The sequence below is a fragment of the Corvus hawaiiensis genome, chromosome 26, assembly GCF_020740725.1.
Source record: "Corvus hawaiiensis isolate bCorHaw1 chromosome 26, bCorHaw1.pri.cur, whole genome shotgun sequence".
NCBI classification, from domain to species: Eukaryota; Metazoa; Chordata; class Aves; order Passeriformes; family Corvidae; genus Corvus; species Corvus hawaiiensis.
In genome coordinates this window covers 17,646,160-17,668,642 of record NC_063238.1, presented here as the reverse complement: position 1 = coordinate 17,668,642, position 22,483 = coordinate 17,646,160, and the positions used below count along the sequence as shown (strand labels likewise).

The following is a 22,483-nucleotide window of genomic DNA, read 5'->3' as shown; positions in this document are numbered from 1 at the left end:
ACCCTGCTGCTGGAGACAGCCCTGGCTGTATATGTATATGGAGATGGGTTTAGCTTTATGGTGAAGACTATGCCATTTCCTTCCCCAGCTGCAACCAGGGGTGTTTTCCAAGTGAAATAAGTGTAAATAAATAATTTGCATGCTTTAATTAAGTGTCCATGCAGTGATGGGAAAATTACAACCAGATCATAAATTGCAGCAACTGCTAACAGGGTAGATGGATTATACAGAGATTCCCTGTGACAAGGCACAGACGGGAAAGCTTCTGCAGGTAATTCTGCCTTGTGCCCTCTCCATCTGGGCTGTTTGGCAAAACTCCACATCCTACTTTAACATTATGTGAATGTTCTCACACATTTCTTTCACCAGTTCCAACTGGGGAAGCTTGACATTTTTGTGCATGAGATAGACCACACAGTGAATCAGAAGCTGGGGCAAAGAGGTGTTCAACAGCTTGTCTTCTTCTGTCTGGTTATAACCAGGCACTGCTATGATGCTTATTTACTGGTCATAAATATTTCTCCATACTTGCATAAAGGAAATTCATCTACTCCTTGAGTTCCCTCGCTGACATGGAAATATGTGCACCCACATTCATGAAGTCTGTCCAGGCAACAAATTTTAGTGCGTGCATGTCTTTTATTCAACAGCTCAGTCACAGTAAATATTGGCAAGTGAGGAGATCACTCACTTGAACAGGTGCATCAGGAACTGGACCTTACATCCTGTGATGTGAAGATACAAATACAAGCAATGGATTCACTGTTGAACTTGAAGTTTTATGGTTCTATGCATAGTGTTGCCTAGATGGTACTGTGAAGTTCTGGGCAGATCTTTTCCAAATCATGGGACTTTATTTCCTGATTAAAGACATTTCAATACAGTAAGAAAAAAAAAAAAAAAGATCTCTAATCTAGTGTTGCTTTTGGTTCAGCATTTGGAGCAAGTGAACACCAAAAACTTAGGGTAAGAATGGCAAACCCTTCAGTCAGATCCTGTGAAAAGGGAACACTGTGCTTCCAGCAAGGATGACAGAGACTAAATAGGACAGCCAAGCTCAGCACAGTAGCATAAGCAGCAGATTTTGTCAGGATTCCAAAAATGACTGTGAAATGTCAATGCTTACTTTTATTAAATTTAACTAATACAATTTTAATTGTTGTATACTATTAAATATTAACCATTAAAAGATCAAATTGATTGAAACATAAACCAGAAAGCAAACCTCACTATAACCCAGATCATATCCAGGGTAAAAGATCACAATCAGAGTCCAGCAAGGAGATGCTTTTACAGAGAACTGCCAATCAAGATTGTTTGCAGTGGACTTTTACTCCCCATCACCTTTAAGACGAGGAGAAGATACCTGCAACACAGCAGATATTATGAATTTGGGGTTTTGAGGCTATGGAAAGAACGTATGGGAAATCTCATTGGAAATGTTCAAAATATTTTATGGGACTTCTTAAAGTGGCATTAAAATAGTCTGATGATGTTAATCAGCACAAGAACATAATTATTTTCGCTGTTAATTAATACTATACCATATTTATTGCATGTAATTTAATGTAAGTCCTGGCACAATTATTACCTTAAAGGCAGAAGAAATACTCCATAGCCTCAGCTTTATTTAGATTACACTGACTCTATGCCTTTTGCATAATTTTTCAGTGGTGGAAGTTACAGCAAAATGCTCTAAGACATTAGGCATGGAAAGTATTGTTTCTAAACTTATATTCCCTACCTTTCCCAAAAGAGACAATGAAATCAGTGTTTCAATTATAGGTCTTACACACTACTGGGCAACAAATCAACTTTCATCTGTTTATTCAAGAGTCAGTAGCATTTGTTTAGCTGTAAATTTAGACAGGCTGCTGACACTGTTGCCATTTGTTTCTCAATGATGTCTGACAAGAAAAAATATTTCATGATTATACTCTCTCCAGCAGAGATTTATTACACAGACAATTCACAACATTGTGGGAGCTCTTAAATTAGGGCTTAATGGCTGGCAGCCTGCAGTGTTAAGAAAAAAAAGTCACTGTTCTCTGAAATAAGCAAACATTAATGGAAATGTCTTTGTTTTTTAATTCAGCGTAGAAATTATCATAACCTCGAAGGATGACTGAGACATGTGCAGAGAGAAAAGGGCTATGTAGACTGAAATTGCTATTCAGCCAGGGCATTGCTAGTTTGCAGGGTAACGTGTCCTGCAGTCCTGGTCTCGTAAGTACTCAAATCAGCAACCAGCTCAGAACATACCAGTGGGAGATTTTCACGTGTAACTCCTTCTGCCTTGCGGTGGGGTTCTTTGGAGCTTTAGAAATGGAATTATCTAGACTATTCTCAACCTATAGAAGCAAAACCACTTACATACTTAGACTTTGCATGAATAAACATGCAGACAAAATACAGAAGTTTTTTAGATAGAAATGAATACCAGTCCATTACTATCAATATTTATTTAAACATCATATCTTATTGCTTAAGGATAACTTGCATAAACTGCATTTGTTTCAATGCTTAGTTACTTGTGCTGGACTAGAGGAATCTGCACTGCTCAGGCCTCCTGTTAGCTGAAACTCGTGTCAGGAAGGTGACTGTTGAAGAACTGGCTCCACCGTGTGGGCTCCGGAAAATGACCATTACAAGCCAAGCAAGAAGCATCCTTCACTTCAGTTTTCAGCAAGGATGTTTGTGTTGTCTGTGGGATGAAGGCAGGATGAACAGTGGGAACGTCAGTTAAAAAAAAAATTAATGGGAATTGGAAAAATTAAAAATCTTAGTCTAGTAAAGGTCTGTTATTTGTTATCAAGGTCTGAGACAACTGGCCCATGGTCTTGCTGGTCTAGTGCAGTGAGGAAGCTGCTCTAACTCCAGGAAGGAGTCTCAAGTTCTTCAACACTTTTCTGACAGATCTTTTGCAAGATAGTAAAAGAGTGACAGTGTGCTATTCAAATTTACCAAAGGCATGTTTTTATCCTAACACCTACTGCATATTCTACTTACTGATGGCATGACATAACTGCAAAAGCATGAGTTAATGTCAGCCTCTGACTTAAAGAATTAGTGGCAGAATCAATGAGACTTACTTTGAGAATTCCCACGCAGATAACATTCTGTGTCAATGCTCCTGCTTGTGCTAAGTACAGGTGTGGTTCAGTAGTGACTGAAACCTTTCTTCTGCATACCTGATGGCATCATTGCTTCCAACCTTCCTGTTGGATTTTCCCATAGAGAGGCAGGGTGCTGTCTCCAGGGAGATTGTTAAAGAGAGTTCTCAACAGAAGTGTTGCAATTTATTATGCCAATCTTTTTGTTTTCTGAAACAGAGACAACTCCATCTGTATGAAGTTTGCTCTACTGTCCTACTCCATTTACCATCTCACTTAATGATAGTTTTTATTCTCTCATATATATATATATATATTTATAGATTCCTATTAATCCTTCTTCACTTGCACACATTCTTCACAGTCATCCTTATTGAAAGCAAGGTATTAATTTAGACTGTGGACTTTTATCTTCATCAGTTTGCAGTATGAACAGCATTTCTTTCTTCTCCATCCTCCTGTTTTACAGAAATTTTCCATCTACTACATATTTTTTTTCCCAAATAATGGTGTAGTGGAAGGTGTGTGTCCCTGCCCATGGTATGCGGGTTGGAACTAGATGATCTTTAAGGTCCCTTCCAACTCAGGCCTATGATTCTACAAGTGTTTTGCTTATTTAAGTGCACGAACATTCTTGCAAGTATTGTGCTATCCAGTCCAAATATACAAAGTTAAAATTTTCTGTAATAGCAGTACTCCGTTGGTGTTTATTTTCCCAGTAATATCACAAGTTCTCCATCTGTATTCAAATCTGTTTGTGTGTTTTAATGAACACAAAACTCTAGTTTTTCGGTCTCTCCCTCACAAATGGCTCTGAATATTTTATTGCACTTTTTTGAAAATCAACATGTACAGCAGCTGTAAACTGAAAAGAAGATGCTTTAAAAAATACATTCTTAAAAAAGAATGTGAGTTTGATTTGATCTCTAATTCATCATTGGTTGTACATTACCTTTTGGGGGAGTGAGGAATGTTATAAAAGCTCTATTAAATTCTTAGGCTTGGAAATAAGGTAATTCCTGAATACATGCTTTGTGCTCCAGTATTGACAAAGATAAATGCCAGAATTCATTGAGATGAAAGGTAGATAGACGAGGTGGAACACACACCGTACAGCTGCTCCCATTGCTGAGGCATGGGACAAAATGCCTCAGGAAGAAACAGATACTGTTCTATTTTGTTCAACTCTCTGACAATATGAACGTTCTTCAATGCCGATTACTGAAAAGAAAAACATCTGCAAAGACATCCAGGAGCATCTTTCTTTAAGATATGGGGGAAAAAAAGGATACCTGTTCTTTTCATTTTGCAGTAGAAATGCAGAATCATAGCTGGTTGTACACTGAGGGTCATACCTGGAATTCACAGTTGCTACGAATTTACACATGACTGAAAGGTGGTGACACCAGTTTCAGTTAATAAAGAAAAGCTTTCGAACTATAGGAATAAGATTTTGATTTTTCTAGTAATTTCTCTTGTGAGGTGTGGGAAACTGGGAAGCTTTAAGTGTTTGTCAAAACCTAATAGGTGGTAATTACTTGAATCACAGGGCTGCCCTGCTGTAATTAATATATACATTATATGCACTAAATTCATAAGGATTTAGGGTCCCAGAAAGATTTGGGTAATTTTTACTGGTTGGTTTTTTTTTTCTCTAAGATACATGAGGCAGCAGGATTAGAATCCACATATTTGGAGTTTGTTACCAAGGTAATCAATGCTGAGCTACACTATTCATCAAAGGAAGAAAGGCAGTGGAACAAAACTGTGTGCACTTTATTCTTCAAGGGAAAAACAAAACTTTAAAGCATATTTGCCCTGAGGCTGATGCTTTTGTGTAATAATAGTCCAAAAACTGAATGGAATCAGAGGAGGTGCATGAGGAAGCAATATAAATTTCAGACTGTTATTTTCCTTTTGGCAACATACAAATCATGTGTTTGGTGTTGGAACCAAACCATTTCAGTAGTTCATAAACTTCTGTCTATTCTACCTTTCAAAAGCAGTAGAGGAAACATGCAAACAAAGCAAAGTGCACTCATTGTCTGATTTTCAGGCAATTATTCTTTAACAAGTTTGTCTCCTTCAAAAGTATAAACTAATCATGAATTTTCAGAATTATGTAGCATTTCAACTAACTGATCAATGTGCTTCGTGCAAAAAAAAAAAATTCCTGTCCAAATTAGAGATACTCAAGACCAAATAGGCATGTATGAACTTTGGGAAGATAGAATGTTTGTGTGCAGGCAAGAAATAAACACCTTTTTTTTGTACCTGAAAACAGAGAGTAAGTGATTCTGTATGATCCTCAAATTTTTGAGGATCTATTTGACTGGACAAACGGAAACCTGGATGAGCTATTAAACTAAACTCCAACACCTAAAAAGTACTCAAGTGTTTGTCCCCCTTGTATTACAAGCATATGTATCAAAGAAAGGAGCAGCAAGGTTTTCTAGTAAGTTCTTGGTACTTTCAATCACCACTTTGCATAAAAACAGCAATCAATTTATTTTTTATGCAAGTCAATTTATTGGCTCTCTGAAGACATAAAAGCAGTTATTTCAAGTGCAGACAACTAATCTTGTTTTACTGCCCCAGTAACAAGAGATTAAAACATCACAGTCAATGGCTTTTAGGTAGAAAGACTCAAACCCTCGTCTCAGTTATTTGTGTTAAAATTTTCTCCTCACCAAGACCAACTGCATATGCATATGAGAAGAAATTTTAAACGTAAGACATAGTAGAGTAGAAAAAAATGGTTGCTTATGAGCTTTCTGTAGTAACATTTTTATGTGTTGAGAAGATATACAGACTCAGGATTTGAAAGAAGATCTAAGGGACTCCTAAAATCAATACCCTTGCAAGTTCTGCACTCATGGTATCAAAAGCTGATCTTCTGATAAAATTAAGCCAGTGCTGAAACATCTGTAAACAGGATTCAATCAGTAGTTTAGCTTCTACTCACATGAACTCAGTTTTAAAAAAGAAACTGCTTTATACTGAGCAAAATACATTCCTAATAGACTAAAACACTAACTTTCAATGGAAATTCAGCAATACTTAGAACATTTCTAAATTAATAAAAAGGACCAAAATCTGCCCTCAGTTTCATTTCTGAATTCTCACTGAATCTTGCTGGTAATAACAGCAGAATTTGCCCAGTGTCGCCCATTCATTACTTCCCTGTTGGAGCACCATTTTTCTAGTAAGGGTGGAAAGTGAAATAGTTAAGGAGAACTTGGAAATGCCTATTTGTAACCCTGCTTTTGTCAGACGTTGACATATCCCTTATAAATGCTGCTGTGAACATGTTTGTGGCAACATCTGCAGAAGAACACCCACTGCTACCCACTGATGAGTTACAGGAACACAGAGAGCCCAGAAGCTTCCTGTGCAGCAGGATTTATGCACCACCTTTGACCAATCTCCTCTATGTCCAATACTGAATAATCACCTGGGTGTTGAATATAATGTAGATCTTTATTCACATGATCTGTATGTGGGCTCAACCTAGATGGTACTTGTGTTACACTGAAATGACAAAGTTTACATGGTGAAGGACAAGGGAAGTTGATTTAGAAGTTTCTGTCTGCCAGCGATTCCTTGCTTGGATCATATTTGCAAGCTGATGTGTCTCCCCAGAAAGGAACAGAGCCAAACAGAATCCACGTATATTCTCCAGCTACAGAGTCAAATAAACAAACACTTAGGTGACTTAGCCTGGATTTTTCAGTAGTGGGAATGACAAATGACACATATGAATCATCCAGAAAGATCCTTTCCATATGCAACAAAATCCCTAATAGGTGAAACCATTAAGGTGTCAAAACTAAAAAGCAGGGAGAGCATCAAAAATCCATCATTCTGGGAGATAACATAGAGCAGCAGAAGAAAGGCACTTCCCCCTCAGCAATACTAAAGCTGCTATACTAAATACAGGGCAATATGATACCAGCAGGACTCTACACTGGATGGGTGAAGTAACAGCAGCAGTGAAAGAAGAAAAGATCAACAATGGCAGCAGCAGGATATGGCAAAGACAGCAAATGCTGAAATGACAGCAAGGTATCTTTTCTTCTTCACACAGAAACTGAGTATGCCTGATTTTACCCTCAGAACACTAATGTAATCTTGGACAAAAAACTACGAACAAGACAGGGAAGGGAAAATCTGGTATGTTAAAGGGGTACTTATTCTTTGGATGTCTCCTCTGAGGGTGGGGTGTCTGAGCAAGATCACAGTGTAGAGACAGGCATTTCCCTCCTGTTCATCTACTGTTACTTCTGCTTTCCTGAACTAGTGGTTCATTTTTCTGCCTTACTATATGTCCTTTGAAATTAATTTTAAATGTTGAAACTGAGCCTATTTTTCTTACAAGACCACAAGGCAGAGAAGTGATCATAAATGCTAAGGCATTTGTGGTCAAGAATCGTAGCATCTCACATTTGCTTATTGTGCTTAATATTTGCATACAGTATTTTTCTGCTTTTCAAAACAGATTCACTTTTACCATTCAGAATTCCAAACTGAGAAACACAGACCTGGATCCAGAGGAAAAGCAGTAGACAGCAAAAACTAACTACACTTTGGGATGCAGGGATTTTCTCACTCAGGTTCAGCAGAGTGAGACTTGAGATTTCACTTGAATGAGGCTCTCACTATCCTGCCCTTCAGAGGCTGAGGTGGGCGCCAGTTGTCAACAAGAGGGCTCATGGGTTCATTCTCATTGTTCTTGGAAAGGCTGCGGAGCTTTGCCATCTGCAAGGAAAAAAAATTAAAGTGTCCATGTGGAAGCACTGTGGACCTTACTGCCTAGAACAAACTCTGAGATGAAAAAGGAACTTTCTGATATAATGATAAGCACAGAGTGACAATGACAGTCTCTAACAATACTGGTAGAGATTGGTGATAAAGATCACTGCAGCCCAGCAGCTAGCACTGTTTCTATGGATCTCCACACTCTTCATCCACAGAACAGTGCATCATCTGACCCTTGCATGGGCTTCTTCTGGATTCTTCTCTGATTCACATCCACAGTGTGGAAAAAGAATAGGGCCTTACTGTGACCCTGCTGGAGCTGGACTACAGGCTCTTGTTAAAATACAGCTATCTGTGAAGGAGGATGCACCTATGTTGGTGCAAGGCAGTCTGATAGAAAAAGCTGGTGCAGAAGTTTGTATTTTTTTGCTGTAAGGCAGAAATCCGCCAACTGGATTATTAAGCTGAATCATGAATTCAGCACTCAGCTGCTGTTCTTCAAATCAACTTAATTTCAGTGTTGCTTTATTAATTGTTACCCTTTCATCCAAATGAAAAATAAATCTATTCTGAAAACAGCCATTTCAGTAAAAAGGATATACCCTGACTTGTATTGCTGACCAAATTTTTGACACAAGAACTAAAAAAGTCACCTTATCCAGACTGGCTCTTTTTTCCCCCCTCTGTAAATGCACATTTGAGCTATGTGAATACAAGTGGTACGTTAATTTGTATGAACATTTAGATTTGCGGGTTCTAGGTAGTTTGATTTTCCTCACTGACAGCTTTTAAGAAGTCAAGATCTGGACCAGCAATTTCTTAAACCAGGAAACCATCAAAATATTAGTCACACTTGCCACTTAATGGTCAAACACACAGAAAGAACAGAGGCTGCTGTGATGGCTGAATTTTGTGGCTCGGGGGCACTTCTGCCTTAGCAGGTTTTCAGGATCCCAAGAACACCCCTGCTGAGGCTGGTCCAGGAGGTGTCATGCAAGAAGGCCTGATTCTCAGGGTCAGTTTTACAGCCCATTCCAGCAGTCCATTCTGCAGGCAATTTCTCACTGTCCACAGCTAAAGCTTGCCCTACTAAAAAGTGCAAGGTAACACAGGGCTTGCAAATCATCACACTGACATACTGAGACACTGCTGACAACTGGTAAAGGAGTAGCAGAACTGGCTGGAGTTTACCTGGTCTGAGCTGACTTCAATAGGCTCCCTTAGGAGAATCCAAGTGATGCACTCCTCACAGGGGGGTGTGGTGAACGAACCGTGGTAGGTCCAGTAGTCCCGAGATTTGGGGAAAAGAATTGAAGGATCAAAGTGCTGAAAAGGAGCCTCTTTTCCCTTAGGGAAACAAAAAAATTCTCTGCAGTAACTCTAGAGATATGCATCTTAAAAGACAGCAGTATCTATGTTATTATAAAGGAACTAATTAAATACCAAGATTCATGCAAGAAATCAATCTCCTTTTCTTCCTGTCAAGCACATTCCCAGCAATTAATAATACCTGACATTTTGATTACATTAATAAATTAAAAGAAATTACAAACTGAATTGTGTGGGATCAGAGCAAATTCATTTTTACATTTTTCTATTCTGGAATTATCAAAATTGGTTTTTATTTTGGGCCACTTGGGATAAAAGTTGAAGCCTGTGGCACTGCTGGTACTGTTACCCTTTTTATCCAATAGGATAGTGGCCAAGCATTTATCCCAGATTCATTACATTCTTCTCTTCTATCTGAAGGAACTGAAATCTGCACCTCTCTCCTACCAAGATTGTGCTCTAATTATATATTCATGGTGGCACTCTCAGTCTTTTTGTCTATTACACTTAGTGTAAAAAATTAAAATATTTCCTGTTAAAGTACTAGGTCCTAAGTATCTTAGAATTAGAGGTGATTACCACAAGACAAGGGAGAAAGGAGACACCAGACAACATTTCCTGATTAGTCTGCCACTGAATAGGATAGTATCTCCACAGGACTGTGATGAGTATTCCTTGTTCCCTCTGGGCAACAAAAACTAACCAAGGAAATTCAGTTCACTTCTCTATTGGTACTTTGGATGCAGTTCTGGAAAGCAAGATATATTATTCCTATTTCCTTTTTCTATCATGGAGAATCTTCTCTAGATTAGAACAAAGTGAATGGCAGGAGCTGAAATCGTTTCCAAGCATCCTTGCACAGATTAAGAATAGAAAGAGTAACATCAAGACTGCAGTTATATCTTCCTGAAAATACTGTTCTGTAAGTTCAATATGGGCTTGGAAATAACTTCACAAAATTGTGCTTTTTCAGTAAACACAGTATGGTGTCCAAGAAACTCAGAGCAATTGAAACTGCATGTGTGATAAATACACCAGTGATGCCACCCACTAATCTTTCCGAAAAATAAGTAATCTTGGGAAAATGTATGTGATGACAGAAAAGAAGTTAAGAGATAATATACAATATGTGGTTTATTGCATATGCACCTATCTTTCTCTGCTTTACTTCAACTGTTGCTTTTTCCAGAACTGCTGTATGTAAATGGCCAAAAAATGATATAGGCATTATGAGAGAAAGCCATCAAAACAGATACCACTGACACAGCAGGCTGGGGCATGGATAGGGTGAAAAAAATAACCTTCAGTTCTCTCAGCAGAAAGAACTTAACTGCCTTTGAAGAATGAGTTGAAAAAATAAAATTAGTATGACTCTTACAATGGTACAAAGGAGAGAGGAGCTTTCAGGCTCAGACCTGCACATCAATGGCAGTACTAACACATACGAACATTAAATGCAAGGAATTCTGCTAAATTTTCAAGAAAATGCCTACAAATTTGGTGATCTGGTGGCATGTTCAAGGTGAAATAAAGAAAAGGACTTTTAGCATTATTAGAATCATAAAGTTTATCATGAAGTAGAATTCCTAAAGTATACCTAGAGATTAAGTTTATGTTAAATATTAATGCTAAATGACAATAGATGCAATATTGCAGTTCTCTGGAAATAGCTCCCTTCAGCAGCTGCATCTATGCAGTAGGTATGGACTGGTGCCTTAGATCATTAATTAAACTGAAAAACAGTTTAGAATATATTTGCAATGCTATTTGTGCTAGTATCATAGGAAGAGATAACTTAGGACTGGTGCAGAAACTGCACCATGTAATTCCTTTTATAAATAAATACAGTTCCTTCTTAAAGCTAGTAACATTTTTAATCTCCCTTACACTGACTGGGAGCCTGCTCCATCAGTCCTACTAATTTCTTCTCATTTTAGGCTAACTAAATTTCTGACTCTGCTATATGCATCTGTTTTGGCCACTGTTGTCCTCAAATTCAAAAAGCTTTTCATTTCTTCTTGGTATTGGCCCACTTGCGTATTTTTTACAGAGCAGTATCAATAAGACTATCAATTGTGTATGCAAGGATTAATTAAAAAATCCTCTTTAACAAGAATACTTGCAGAAGTGAGGAGTTAAGTATTTAATTAAGCAAAAGAAAGTATCTTGCTCCGCAGTCCAATGTATCATCTCTGGTGCTACTGTTTGGCATCAAAATGATGCCAAAGTATGAATCTGAACTACTGATTCCTGCTTCTGCAGCTTTCCAGCTATGTTAGGTCACAAAAATTGTTTCGATACCTTGGTCTTAATGTTTTCAATTTCTTCAAGAATTCTCTTCATCTCTGGTTTGGGAGTTTTTCCAACCTGTAATGCAAAGCACAAATACTGTATCTTTTTCATCACGTTCCATAGTATTTTAAAGAAACTCAGCACATCCCATCTGTCACATCAGGCAACAGCAGTCTCAGAGAATCCAGTAGAGACTGACAGAATATTATGTGCGTTTAAAAAACATCCGAAATAGCAGACTCCAGTAACTGGCTTTGCAATTTGAACATGTGTTGAAGGACCCTAGAAGGCATCACACCTGTCTGAGGAATGAACTGCACACTCAGTGCCACTACCCAGGGCCCAACCCTTGGCTCCTGCTTCAAAAGCAACCCACAGCCACTGTGAGCTGTCTGAGCACTTGGCACTTGGCAAAGTCTGGATGGCCTGAAGGGCTGTAGCTCTGCGGACACTTCATTCTGCAGCACATATGCAGTCAGGTCAGACTTGATGTGAGACATGCGATGAATTCATGTCTAGATGACCTCAAGCTATGGGGTCACTTTATTGCTTGTGTCCATGACATTCAGCACTTCCAAAAGCTTTGACATCCCAGAAGAATAAAGGCAGTATGGATAAGATGTACTGTTATTGCCATGTTTTGTTCCAGAATAGATTAACTTCAATTCCTCAGAAGATAACTCAATCCTGTTTTAGTAGTATCCCAAAACCCAGTAATGGAACATGACAAATTCAGAGAATAAACAATAGCTCCTTCATCAAAAAGCAAGAAGGAAGCAGGGAAAGAGGGCCAGAAGATATAATGATACTACTTACTTTTCTAGACCTTTTAGCTGACCATAGCATGGTTAATAGGAGCATAGTAGTGTGCTTTGTAAGTTATATAAATTTTAGCCTAAAATAGACCAAAAGGAATGAAAAAGGAAGAATAATTGAAGGACATAGTCATAGGGGAGAATCTGCACAGGTGCTGACCTTCAGTTTAAACTAACCACAAGAGAAAAGGTCAGGTTGGCTCACAGTGTAATAGAATTAAAATGACACTGGATCTAGTCTGTCCAGGGACATTAGCAAAATTAATTACATCCACTTGCTCTTGCTTGTACAAAAGCCACTTCCTAGTGATAAAACAATAAAAGGATATCTATTCCCTGATGGTGTGTTCAAGCTGAAATGCCCACCTGCAGCTAAAAGGACTGAAGTTTGTGTAATTTATCACTATTAGGCTGTGTGCCTGTTACCATTTCTCAATGTCCTAGACCACATACAGGTTTGATACCAGGATTGCTTTCTTTCTGTTAAGTTTACAAAAAAATCAATCTGAAAATACTGGTACAGTATTATTTTGTTAAAAAGTTTCTGTATTCCGATGTTAAAATGTTGAGTGATATTTTACCATGAATTCTTTCTTTTTGGAGTAGGTTTGTTGAACTCATTTTGATTCCCAGCTCGTGTGGGAATCAACAAGAGACCAGAGAAGGCAATCAGTCAACATAACCTTGCTGACAGGCAGATACAACACCTGCTAGCAGACAACAGACAAGAGGAAACACTCAGCCTATGCAGACCCTCCTCCTCACCCAGTGCACACCACAGGAAAGGGCTGCAGTGCAGGAAAAAACAATGGTAACTTTTCCCCTGGCACTAGAGAAAGATGAAAAATACAGAAAATTATAAAGACTGAATATATGCCACTTACTTTCAGAAAAATGCCCACAACAGCTACACCATCAGGTTGTTTTAAAGCTCCAGCAAAATTACCGTGTTTTGGATTCCAGTGCACCATATGTAACTAAAAAATCAATTAAACCTCAGTTATAAATACAAGAAATTGCCAACAGCACAATCTTCACTTTAAATTAAATTGAGTAAAGATTCCATTACACAGTAAGTAAAGGAATGGATATCAAAAAGAAAACTGTATGTAAGTATTTCCTACTGCTGTTCCCATGCTTTTCTATGCTCACATTTTCCAAAAAGCATTGCTTTGCATTTAACTGAAGCATAGGACAAAGAAAATGGTGTTTACCACACAATATCAGACAATACAACTATAAATAGTTTAATCCAAACACATGACATTCACTCATGCAGTGCATAAAACACCTACTGACATGCACTTCATCTCAAGTACATTTTTAGATCTTCAGGTTATGCAAATGTCAGCTCAAGGATTTACACGGGGTTGTATGTAGTTCATACATTATTGGTTTGTATCTCTTATTACTCTCAGCACATTGCACCAGATGGGAGTGGGGATATAATCTGACATTTCCTTCTCATATCTACTGTGGGATATAATCTGACACTTCTTTCTCATATCTACTTTCAGCAATGCTGTATTTTCAGGATGTATTTCAAATTTTTGTATCTCTATCCAGAAAATCTCTAGCTCATGCAAAATCTCTACAAATGCTGCAACCAGCCGTGTGCAGTCTCAGGTTAAGTAGCATCTAGAACAGAGTCATACAGGGGGGAAATAAAAGTCTTCTTTTTTAAAGATTACGTAAAATAACAACAAAAAAATTTGTCCTGAATATAAATTACTCTATTGTTCTGTTTCTTTTCTCTTGAGGGTAAGGGTTTTATTGCTAAGGATAAAGTTGGAGCAACCATATATCTTTGGTTGCAATGCAGCAAAAGTACATATATTCCAGGCTTTCTTCTCCTGTCCATAAATACACAAGTATTGCTAACAAAAGTAACATAAAAAGTCTGTGCTTGAACTAGCCAAGAAATAGTTTGAGGAAGCAGATTTTTCCTGTTGAGTTGGCCACAGAAAGCAGAACACTAGCAAAGATTGGCTTTGGTTAAGGAATGGGGGAAAAAATTCCTAAGCCATCACCCACAGTCATCTCTGCAATGTTTGTGCACATTGACCCTGAAAATGTCTGCCTTGGTTTTGTCCTGGGAGAGGTGGGCAAACTCCTCCAAGCTCTGGGCCCTGAGAGTTTAGGTGGAAGGCAGGAAAATACTACTGAAGGATTTTTGTGGGCATAGTTATGTATTTTGAACTTACTCTCAAATAAGATGGAGGAAGGAGGTAACCTCTCCTAGCAATTCTCTAGCATCAATAGTTAATTCACTTATATTAAGGACTTGAAGAAGTCTTCAAGGCCTAAAGCATTCATGAATTTTAGCAAACTAGGATAACAGTCCTGCAGTAGTTTACATTAAAAAACCCAAACAAAACCCAAACATCGTATTTTCCATGGTTTCTGAAAACAAACCCAGCTATTTTGAAGCAGAGATGTTCAGAAACTAAAACATACTCTCAATCAGTTTTAAGATGGATCTAATTTTGAATGCCAGCTTATCAAATGTGCTTTTAGTGAGTTTTTCTGTTCTTCCTGAATTAACTTGGTAACTCAAGACACACCAGAAATGACTAAAAGCCAAAAAACATCAGTAGATCTTCCTATTTGGAAATAACAGATTGCTTTGTCGCAAATATTTTTGAAACAGTCCAAGATACCAGCAAAAACTCTGGCATGAAGAAAAGAAATCCATGTTAGTAATATACTTGCAGGGATACATTTGTTGGCAGATGCAACTTATCCCACTGCATGTTAACCGATGCTCACAAGTTTCACAGACAGACAAAAATTGATAGCTAAATACTTGCAAGAGGGAGAACGGTTAATCTGTTCAGATGGAAAATCAGTCAAACTCCAGTTAGCACTGAATGCCACTATCAAACATCCGCCCTACCTCTGCCGCGTGTTTCACGCCGTCTATGACGTGCTCGGAGCCGTGGTCGTCGGAGGAGCCCCAGTGGAGGTGCATCTGGCGCAGGCGGTAGGCGCCGGTGAGCGGCCCCCCTCTCAGCACTGCAAGGACACTGCATCAGCACCCCCACGACACCCACACACGCCTTCCCCCCGTGGGGACCCACCACAGCTCCTCTCCTAAAGCCAGCTCATCGCAAGGAGCCCACAACACTCGCCAGTTTACATGGCTGGGGCTGAATTGTGTTGTCAGGAGCTCTGTTTGATGTGAAAACTGTGGAAGCTGCTGTGAGTCAAGCACGGGATCAAACCCCAGTTGCCCAACAAGCCTCTTTTCTCCTGGCAAGTGGACACACTACAGTTCCTGCTATGGAGAGAGAAGAGAGGTGTTCACAGGTGATTCTTGTCAAGAAAGGGTCTGTTTTGCCAAGACGGGAGTTAGGGCTGTTAAGTTAAGTCTAGTCCATGACTGGCATACTTTTTACAGGTCAGACAACTAAACAACGGTTACAGATGGTTAGCTGCTTCTAAAAAAAAAAAAAATTAAAAAAAGATCTATTTCTTGGAAGTGAGGGAAGACAATAAAGTTTAGGTAAAATGAGTTAGAAAATTGTTCTTGAGCCACCAACGAAAGAAATTACGATGCTGTTACTTCTGCTGTGCTTAGCCAACTAATGCTGACCATGCATCAGTCTGGCGCTTGACATCAACTCTGACTTTCAAAACATCACACCTCCTCTTTCAGCCTGGAGATTCTTTGGAGCAGGGACTGCTTAGAGGATAAGCTCTCAAATGTATTTTTCATTCATTACCTAAGGTTGGAATGAGTCGTGTTTCCTTACACAGAAAGCTGATAATGTAGTTCACAACTGCAATGCCAGAAGACCTTGTTTAAATAGCATTCAATTTTGAACTTCTACCAATAGCTTTAAAGTTCAAAGTTAACATTGAAATAATAAATCCTCTTTTGCCCAATGGTCTCAAATGAATTCTTGATATCATATATGTTGGAATACTTCCACAGAGCAAGAGGTTTAATTTTGCAGTTTCTCTTTTTAGGTGGTAGGAGTCACAACCACCAAGGGGAGAGCCAGAAAAACAGCACTGTTGAGACTTACGCATGTAGTTCCTCTTGCTTTTCTTACTTTGTTCATACATAAATAATCATAAATCAGTATACTATTGAGTAATATTGAGTAAACCTTCTGTAAAAGCCTTCAATGGAACATATTTATTATTATTATTAATATTATTTCACTTTCAAATATAGGACAAAAAAGGCATAGACTCTAAGGCTCAACTCCTCTGAAGTATTTGCTTGCCATTTCACACGGGAATCAATGGGAGGCAGGGACTTGCAGGAGCTGAATTTATGTGACCTGTCTACATTTAGAAGCTAAGTCAGTGTCAGAGTTGGAGACTCATTCATCACTCGTTTCTTACAGGTGGTCCTTTACAGAACTCAAATACTGTGAAGCACTTGAAAACAGCACTTCATAACAGTATACAAATCTCTCTAGCATAAAACAAAATCATTTTAATATTCAACATTTTCCATGTCATTGGAAAAAAAAATTCTTCAACTATATTTATTTTTCCAGTTAAAATGGAATCTGTGGCTACTACTTATCCTCATCTCTTAGCACTGCAGAAGCCAATAAATGAAGGAAATAACATATCTATGAAATTCTTTCTCATGTGGTCTTTCAGAGCTGTCAAACATTGTATTTGATTCTGAACAGACACAGGCCTATGAAACACTCGTGTCCTAAATTACTGTCCAGGAACCTGCAGAAAGTAAGGGCAGCCAGGAGTGAATGTACACTCTGGATGCCTAAAGGAACAACAGAGGTGATGGGGAGGGGAGAGACAGGGAGGGAATGGAGGGAAGATGATTTAAAGGAAGGGCTGCACCCAGGGCTGCATTTTGCTTGGGCAAATCAGGGTCTTTCTCCAACTCTCTTCCCTGGGCAGACAACTTCTTGAGCAGCTTGTCTAAAATACTTCAGCCTTTAGGAAGCTGTGAAGAAGACAGAACAACCATGTGAAAATGTTCATTACCAATTTACTTCCCATGCTTTCAGTCACGGCATTGATTTTATGCAGTGCTTTTGGAAGAGCATTCTGGCCTATAAATGGGACCTGTTACAAGGGCAGGTAGTGATAGGGCAAGGAAGAAGTCTTCAAACTGAAAGGGAGTACGGTTACATTGGATATTAGGAAGAAATTTTTTACTGTCAGGTTGGTGAGGCACTGGAACAGGTTGCCTGGAGAGGCTGTGGATGCCCCATCCCTGGAAATGTTCAAGGCCAGGTTGGATGCATCTTTAGTAACCTAGTAGAGTGGAAGGTGGTGATGAGGGTGTGGTTGGAACTAGGTCATCTTTAAGGTTGCTTCCAATCCAGACCATTCCGTGTTTCTATGGCGATAAAAGGGCAATTTATGAGACCACTGTGTAGAAACTGTGGTAATAAATACTAAAGGACCATAAAAATACATAACTTAGAGACAGTCCCCGTCCTAAATAGCTGAGATTCCATCTGAGAGACATGGAAAAATAACAAATAGCTGTAGTGGTAAATGAAGAAATCCAAGGAAACAAGGGCCTCATCAAGATAAACAAGCAGGAGAGTGATCTTTCAATGTACTATGAATATATTTAATTAGTGATATAGCTTACTAAGAACAAAATCCCAATACAAATGCCATCAAAGCAAATACAGAAAAATACGAAGAAAAGTAACTGTTTTCCATTAATAAGCTTTCCTTCTTGATGAAGGACCAATCAATACTGCACGCTTTTGAGATGTCTTTGCATTATATGGTATTGGGAATTTATTATTCATTTTGACAGTTGTTGCCTATCTGCATCCAGAGCTACAAAGATGCAGCTCTGCAATCAAGTTTTGAACAATTTAATTTAGCGATATGAGATTGCTCACTCTCAGTTGAATAACAAAGCCATTTCGTAGCTTTCCAGAAACTATAAAATGTTATTTACATAAATGCTATTTTCATTGCTTTTTCAGGCTGTGAAGTACCTGAAGAACTACCATGCAGAAGCAACCAAGATCACAGTCAGTAGCAATGTATATACAAGTTTTTTGTTTACAAAGTGCCTCAGAGTGCTCTAAACCCTCTGGGCACCACTCTATTCCCTTACACAAAACCTGAAAATGTGGTGTCTCTGTTGAAGGAGGTGAGATAGGGAGAAGTCCACCATCCAGCTGAGTTTGTATTTCAGGGTGCTCCTGCAGCTACAGCCTTTCTGTCCCACTGCAGATCCACCAGAATAAACTCCAGGAGCACTTTTTTTACGTTCCCAAGTGACTTTTCCCTGCTGGCCTGCACAGACTGGACACTAAAGGATACTTTTTGATACATGGTGCTTTGAAAACCTTGATTCCTAACAACCATCAAGAAAATCCAAACCAGAAACCGACCTGATCGATCAAAAGTGTCGTCGAAGACGACGCGGCAGGTGCGCCCGTTGTTCAGGATGGTTTTCGCTGCCCCGGGGTCATAGCTGGCGTGCCAGGAGGAGAGAGAGGAGTCGTGCTGCACGTCCTTGCTGTTGATCTCAATGGGCGACTGCTTGTCGCCCTTGGCCAGGGGGTAGTTTTCGTGCCAGCGCTCGGGTCCTGAGGGACAAAGACAAAGAGACGTCGGCCCTGCTCAGCCGGGCTCGTCCCGGCCCCCCGCGGCCCCGAGCCCGCTCACCGTTGTCGCTGTCGTAGCCCCACACGGACTGGGCCATGGTGCCCGCGCCCCGTCCCGCTCGCTGCGCTGCGGCTCCCGGGTGGTCCCCTCCCTCCCGGCCCGGGGGGCTTTTTATAGACCGCCGCGGCTTCGCGTCCTCCCCGCAGGGCTGGGCAGGGCTGGGCTGGGGGCGGCCGCCGGGCAGAGCCGTGTTCTCCCCCGGAGGAGGCAGAGGGATGCGGGCGGGGCCCGGCGGCTCCCTTCATCCCCGTCCCGCGGACAGAGGGTCCGACGGCGCGGCCGGGCCGGTGTTGCGGTGGAGCCCCCGGGGCCGTGGGTCCCGGCTCGGGTGAGGAGCGGCTGCCTGGAGCGCTCAGCAGCTGCACCAGCTCCGGGAGCGGAGGGCGGGAACGCAACTCTCCCCTCTGCGGGAAGCACACCCGGAGATTCTGGACGAGCTCCCAGGGCGGGCAGGCTTCCCCACTCCAGCTTCCCTGCTTTCACAAATGCTCCCATGCAACAGCTCAGAAAGGCCCTATGTCTGCCTGAAATGATATCTCATAGCCTGCGAATATCCCATTGTGCGAAGGGAGACTCTGCCAGCCTCAAAGGAGGCCATTCCTGACCATTAGCTCAAGTCTGGGTTTGATGTCCAGTCAGTTCTCCTTCATGCAGGGAGCTTTACACAAAATATTTTTCTCGTGTTAGGCATCTTAGCAGTGGGTATTTTGGTCAGGAAAGCATTTGGTTTTCAGATGATGGGGAGTTAGTGACCGTATGGTTGTGTTAGTGGGCTTTGTCTGCACATCTATTTTGAATACTCAGAGCTTTTCTCTCAAATGCCAGCTTTGCTGCGATCTCCCATAGCTTTGTCCATCCATGCTAACACTGCTGCAACTCTGTCTACCTTGAGCTAAATACTACCTCAAACTGCATAACTCAAACTAAATACTACTCCAAGATAAATATTTGGGAGTCAGTCAAGAAGCATCACAAACCATGGAGATTTCAAACACAGTTGCAGCGAACTTGTACCCATCAGCACTGTAATGCAGCATGGAAATAAACCTGCAGCTTTGAAAGGTTCTACTTTTCATGTTGGTGAGGTACAGGAAAAAGGTTGAGAAGCTGCAATATACAGAGCCTAGGACTAATTTGGTGCTATTTGATGTCCCAAAACCAGCTGGAAGATAAAGGTTGCCCTTCTAGGTGGCCAGTGTAGCTAGGCTAATGAAGATCTAAATATAGCCTTTGTTTAGCGTAACTAAAATGACTTTATTTAACTTGTTTAGTAAATTTGTCTTGCTCTGATATTGCTCTGAGTTTATATATAATCTTGCTCTGAGTTTAATCAGAAGTAGATATCCTGCATCCTTTGAGACAAAGGTAGGACAAGATCTCTCACTTAGGAATCTGCATTTGAGAAAATGTCTGTAGTCATGTAGATAGTATTTTTACATGGAGAAGATACATCAAATTGAAACTCAATAAACCTTAGGAACTTACACAATATTTTAAGGGGCATCCTTTTACTATCTTTAAAGGAACAGAGATGTGTTCATCATCAAAGTGTCCTTCAAAACATGTAGTTCCTCATATCTTTTTAGGCAGAATTCAATTAAGAAAATACTAGGAGGTGATTTAGGTACAATGGTATGGAAAATTACATCTTTTTGCTTTCAAAAGAGAACTCTGAGACAAAAAAAAATTTCTTTGTCATCAATCAAATTGATAATGTCACATCTGTTGAAAGGGCAGGGACGTAAAATTGACACCTGTTGCAATTTTAATTCAGAAAGCTTAGGCAGTAATCCTTTTGAATTGGTTTCTACCTTATCTGTCTAGAGAGAAAAATTTGTGAGCTCATGAAATTCTAATTGGAGCAGCTCGTTTTCTGTCTGTATAAACCAACAGGTTTAGTGGCCTTGTTCATGGAAGTCTCAGAGAGACTTTTAATCGACTTCGTACACACAAAGAAGGCTTATTGTAGCCCTTTTTGGGGGCAAGGAACATGATTTGTGTTGTGGAACACAGAAAAAGGTGCAAGTCAGTTCTTCCCCATGTATTTAAATTCATTGCTCTATGTGAGAATTTTTACAATCTTCTCTGTTAAAGAGCCCCATCCAACGGCAAAAGTCTTCATACTTTCCAGTGAGCTGGTCCTGTTGCATCCAGAGGAGCATCTTTTTGTCAGCTTCTGCACATTGTGCCTTCCAGGCAGTAACTTACACACAAGTGACAAATGTAGGTTCCTGGAGTCAGCCCCAGGTGCTGAGTCATTCCACAGTGTCTCACTGACTGCTTTCTTTTCCTATTGCTTTCCTCATCAAAGGTAGAGCAAAAAGCAAATGCAGTAGCTTCACCTGCATTAAGAGATAATCAGAATAACATTATTTTTGCATTCCTTAGGATCTACCTTTATCCTTTTCTTTTGATATTGTCTCAGAAATTCATTATCATCTAACTTGCAAAAACTTGCTTTTTCTGGGAAGTAAACACTTCCATCACAGAAATGTCATTATAATTAAAAGGTCACAGCTTCAAACATTTAAGAGGAGTGGTGCTACATAGTACATTCACAACTTTATTACTGTGATTTCTTTCTATTTTGTAAACCTTGGACGTGTTTTGAAAGCCACCAGCCATCTGAAACAACCAAGGCAAGAGCATAACAAGATCAACTTATATCATTCATGAAAAAGTTCAGGATTTCAGCAATTGCAGACATGCTCATGCCCAAAACTGGCATGCAGTCACAGAATTACAGTTGGGCACCTGATGACAACAGTTTATTCAAAAGATTATCAAAATAAACAAAACATGGTGGTCCTGTTGGATACCTATCACATAAGGTGCTCTTCATCCAAAAGAGGGGTTTGTCCATTTGTCACCCAAATGAAAGATTGAAACAGAGGCTCCAGTACAAACAACATGCTATAGCTATGGAACACCATCTGTTGGACATGCAGTTCAGATGCTGCATTTGCTTCTGCTAAACAACCAAGAAGCATCATCTTGCTCATCTTGCTTACAAAAATACCTTACCTGAAGTCACAGAGACTTTCTTTTTTGAGAATGGAAAGAAGGAATAAGCAGAGTGTGGAAAATGGCTCAGAGCCATGGCCTTACCCAGAGCACACAAAACACGTACAGGAGAATGATGCATGGAAAAGTGACTGGCAGCAGTTTTGAGCTCTGCCAGCCATGACTGACTTGGCGCATACCTTGAAATAACTAGAACAACCAAAATACTCTTTCACCTCAGCATGCCAATTTCCAGCTGTCTCCAGGAGCCAGCATGACAGCTAGGAATGGCTGTGTGGCGACACACAGAGGCAAATATGCCAGCAGGATGTAATTCAAGAATGCCTCTGCTTGAAGCTAAGGTTTTACAGGTTTCACCGTGCTCAGAGATATTTCCCATGGGTGATTTCATGCAAAGGGCTTTGCTGGAGCGCAGAGTGTGCCCACATTGAATACACGGTTAAATGAGCAAAGGCATTTACTCACTGCCTGTGGGCAATCTAAATATAAAATATGTTCTACTATATTTAATAGCTTGTG

At 40.0% G+C, this 22,483-nt stretch overlaps 1 protein-coding gene across 1 annotated transcript; it reads right to left on the bottom strand.

The window, feature by feature from the left end:
* Nucleotides 1-5,618: 5,618 nt before the first annotated feature.
* Nucleotides 5,619-19,040, bottom strand: LOC125317246 (carbonic anhydrase 3-like). The gene is made up of 7 exons (XM_048286976.1): nucleotides 18,941-19,040; nucleotides 18,664-18,861; nucleotides 15,204-15,322; nucleotides 13,192-13,284; nucleotides 11,502-11,567; nucleotides 9,063-9,218; nucleotides 5,619-7,871 (listed from the first exon to the last, which is right to left on the bottom strand). The coding sequence occupies exons 1-7, from the start codon at nucleotides 18,975-18,977 to the stop codon at nucleotides 7,752-7,754; spliced, it is 789 nt and encodes a 262-aa protein (XP_048142933.1). The 5' UTR covers nucleotides 18,978-19,040; the 3' UTR covers nucleotides 5,619-7,751.
* Nucleotides 19,041-22,483: the final 3,443 nt, after the last annotated feature.